Source organism: Spinacia oleracea, chromosome 6 (assembly GCF_020520425.1).
Source record: "Spinacia oleracea cultivar Varoflay chromosome 6, BTI_SOV_V1, whole genome shotgun sequence".
Lineage (NCBI taxonomy): Eukaryota > Viridiplantae > Streptophyta > Magnoliopsida > Caryophyllales > Amaranthaceae > Spinacia > Spinacia oleracea.
In genome coordinates, this window is record NC_079492.1 from 16822224 (window position 1) to 16826258 (window position 4035).

The window sequence follows — 4035 nt, forward strand, 5'->3', positions numbered from 1 at the left end:
AATGACTATATTATTATTATTATTATTATTATTATTATTATTATTATTATTATTATTTTCATAGTTATTATTATGAAGACATAATTACTTTACAGAACATATAGTTTCTAATTTTTCATATTATACGAAGTATTGTTTATTATAATATACTTCGTAGTAATTGTTCTACAGTTAAAATTACTTTTCTATATGATATAGTTACTCTTTGGATATAATAGTTATTCTTATCGAAATGACTATATTTTTTTCTTAGTTATTATTATCAAGATATAGTTACTTTACAGAACATATAGTTTCTACTTTTTATATTATATTGTTTATTTTATAATATATATACTTCGTAGTAATTGTTCTACAGTTAAAATTACTTTTTTATATGATATAGTTACTCTTTGGATAGAATAGTTATTCTTATCGAAATGACTATATTTTTTTCATAGTTATTATTATGAAAATAATAGTTACTTTAGAGAACCTATAGTTTCTAATTTTTATATTATATTGTTTATTTTATAATATATACTTCGTAGTAATTGTTTTACCGTTAAAGTTATTTTTCTGTATGATATAGTTACTCTTTGGATAGAATAGTTATTCTTATCGAAATGACTATAATTTTTTTTCATAGTTACTATTATGAAGATATAGTTACTTTACATAACATATAGTTTCTAATTTTTTATATTATATTATTTATTTTATAATATAAATCATAGTAATTGTTCTATAGTTAAAATTACTTTTCCACAGGACATAATAGTTATTCTTTAGATATAATTAACCAAATATATGCATTAACCTCCTACATCCCTTTTCTTCGTTAGCACATAGTTAATTACCCAGAAAATTAGTCACAAAAACCATCATCTCCAACACAATCAGTTGAACCACTAGAAAAGTTGAAACTGGTAAGTGCCGTAAGACATGTATGCACATGGTTAAAGAAGATTGATGAGATTACAGAAAGTAAGGATCGTCTCCACTCTGGTATATCTTGAACAGTTGCTTAGAATAATGGTTTGCCAATGAACGACAATCTTCAACTACGCTTGGATGAACCACCATTTAATTATCATCGTCGTCGAAATCCTCGCGGTTGAACATAAGCTGGTCCTCAAAATCCATGGGGAAGGGAGGAGAGAGAAAATAAATTGGATAGTGGGGTGAGAAGGGAGAGAGAGAAGGGGAATGAGGTGGGTAAGGTCACGTGGAATCCTCCTAGTCTATCACTACTAATTTACGAATATATCCATAGCGTGGAACAGGTCCATACAAGTGGAATTGTTCCTATTGTATTCTTATTAATATACGTATGAAATACATATTCCATTTGTCATCTAATCAACGCCACCTCAGATCAGTCATCGGCCATTATCCAAATAATTGTTTTTCTTTTTTGGCTATATGGGCTACTGTAGCCCCATATGTTATATGGACTAATGCTTCCTCTCTTTTCTGTCCCTTCTTATTCTCTCCGTCTCTAAAGAGACTCCACCTTTTTACAAATTCTAGAGGAATCTATGGGAACGACATTGTTAACCTCTGTGAATTGAAGCATCAAATTATTCGTTTTTTGCTACCGAGGTAATTCTATTATCACTGATGTAGGTCTGTAGATCGATGTTGAACTTTTTTTTAATTTTTTTTGATGGGTTCAATTTTGAGATTGTAACTGTAATTTAGTAATTGTGTTAATACGGAGCATTATCTTTGCATACATGTTCCGCCTTAAACACAGATCTGGGCTTTCTGTAACCAGATTACGAAGTATTGCAAACCCTAAATTTGCAAGATTTAGATCTAAGTTTTTCCAGTTTGTTTTAGTATCTGACTTGCGATTTCTGCTTTATACATCTACTTCACCGTCGATTCCCCTCAATTGCTCATTAGGTTCATCAGGTATAATTTATTGATTAATTAAATTTGTTTTTTTTTGTTGTTGGAATAATTGGGTGGGTTTACTATCTATGTGAAACTTGTGTCTGTTCGTCGGTTTTGTAATTGGTGTTGGAATTTAGCTAAATTTTCATGTGAAAGTCCATGTTTTTATCCATGTAATTGGATGGACTTTCACATGAAAATTTAGCTAAATTCCATGAAAATTATATGTTCTGATGGATGGACTCTCACATGAAAATTTAGCTAAATTCCATGAAAATTATATAATTTGATGGACTTTCACATGAAAATTTAGCTAAATTCCACGAAAATTATATAATTGGATGGACTTTCACATGAAAATTATATGTTCTGATGTATGTTGAGGTAGACTGAAATGGGATTTAGCAAAGTAAATAGCTTGATGATGTTTGGTTGAACTTAGGCGTTGATACTTTTGGAACTGTTACTTTACCAAGGGGAGGGTGGAAAGTCCCTTCCAATGTCTTAGGAAGTTTCAATTCCCACTTGCACTAATTTCATGCCAACCAAATAACTTACTACCATATATGCACTTCCTAGGAACTCATACTTCCCCTCTGTTTACTTGCAACCAAATAACCCTCTATACTATAAAGACATATTGTATTTGTTTTGTTACAAACTTTACTGTTGTTTTGTTTATGCTTGTGTTTTGCAGCTTGACTCATAGCTGTTTGAATTTGAACATTGGCATGGAGGACGACTACGCCATGGAGTTTGACGAGTTGCCATCCGCTCCTATTCACACAAGACACTTAGCTGAGGTGTTCACCATCAAGATGAGTAAAATCAATGATGATTCTAAGCAATGTGAAGTTTATGGTACGATTTTAGTACAAGATGAGAAGGGTGACTTGTATCTGTACAACCGATGTCCAGAGAATGCAGAGAATGTCTACGAAAATGGTAGCTTATCTGTAATTGGGCCAAGAGAGCGCCCTATATCTAGCTCTAGTAGTTTTGAGGTGTATTTTGATCTCAAGGACAAAAGTGGGAATGAGTTGATTAATAACTCATTGCTTGTTGATATGAACCGCTATGATGACACCCCTCTTATTGAGAAATGTTGTTCTGCTAGTGTTGAAGGGAAGATGGGAGTGGCCACCGTTACATTCGCAGTTCTGCAAGTCGGAGTTCTTGCATGCATTACAGTTGTGTTGGTCAAAGAAAATGATAGTAGCAGTGCCAGTGGTGATAATCATGTTTATGGACATCTTGTTACTGCCTATGAAAGGTTTCAACACAAGGAGGAAACAAGTATTGTACTTTGTGACAAGTCCCGCGAACAAGCAGACAAATTCCAATTCAAGGATTGGGACAAGTATAAAGTCCCTCTGTCTAGATATTTTGTAGCAGTGCCTGCTTATTCCCCCGTAATTATACAAGGCAATATTAACTGCTGTTATTCCGATGGTAGTACGGAAACATTTCATATTCTTCAACAATTCCGAGCTGGTAAAGGTCGTATTTGCACCCAAGTAATTGATGGAACTTATGGTCGTATCAAAGTAATTGTCTTTTGGGCGAGGGGTTCCGACTATGATACATATCGTGACTACGATCTTGACTCTCGTCGGCTTTGCAATTAGACTTTGTAGTTTCATAGAAACTAGTTTATGGTGATTATTACATTGGTTTGTGCTTTATGATGCACTTAATTATTTTGTTTTTGTTTTTGTTTTTGTTTGAGACTTGCTATGCACCTAACTAAGAAAAATGGTTTAGCCAAAGGGCAGTTTAGCACACAATCAGCCTCTCAAGGCTTGTTTGTCTATGATTGTAATAACAAAAATTGTGATTATAATGCGACTATTAAAAAGCCAATGCATGCACTAAAACTCTCACTTTGACAAATAAATACGAAATTTTTGCTCAAAATACAAGTTAATATTTACTCTATCAATTTGTTATTTTGACTAAATCTTAGGACGATCATGATAATCCAATTTCTAATCTTTCAGATTTTAGTTCAATCTATTTCTCGAGCGTAATACTTATCTTCGCTCACTACTTAGTGAAGAATAAAAATAATTATTTTCAAATATGCAACCCAAATGTCTAAAAACCCAGTTCGTCATTTAGATGATCAATCATTCATTATCATACGAACTTTCA

At 32.5% G+C, this 4035-nt stretch overlaps 1 protein-coding gene across 1 annotated transcript; it reads left to right on the forward strand.

Moving 5' to 3' along the window:
• Positions 1–1297: 1297 nt before the first annotated feature.
• On the forward strand, positions 1298–3744 carry LOC110780395 (uncharacterized). The gene is made up of 2 exons (XM_056831158.1): positions 1298–1584; positions 2579–3744. The coding sequence occupies exons 1-2, from the start codon at positions 1313–1315 to the stop codon at positions 3507–3509; spliced, it is 1203 nt and encodes a 400-aa protein (XP_056687136.1). The 5' UTR covers positions 1298–1312; the 3' UTR covers positions 3510–3744.
• Positions 3745–4035: the final 291 nt, after the last annotated feature.

Excerpts from the sequence above, each read along its gene's own strand:
- LOC110780395 (XM_056831158.1), top strand. The coding sequence starts at position 1,313 with ATGAAATACATATTCCATTTGTCATCTAATCAACGCCACCTCAGATCA. Across the intron at positions 1,585-2,578 it reads ATTCGTTTTTTGCTACCGAG|CTTGACTCATAGCTGTTTGA; the intron begins GTAATTCTATTA and ends TGTGTTTTGCAG.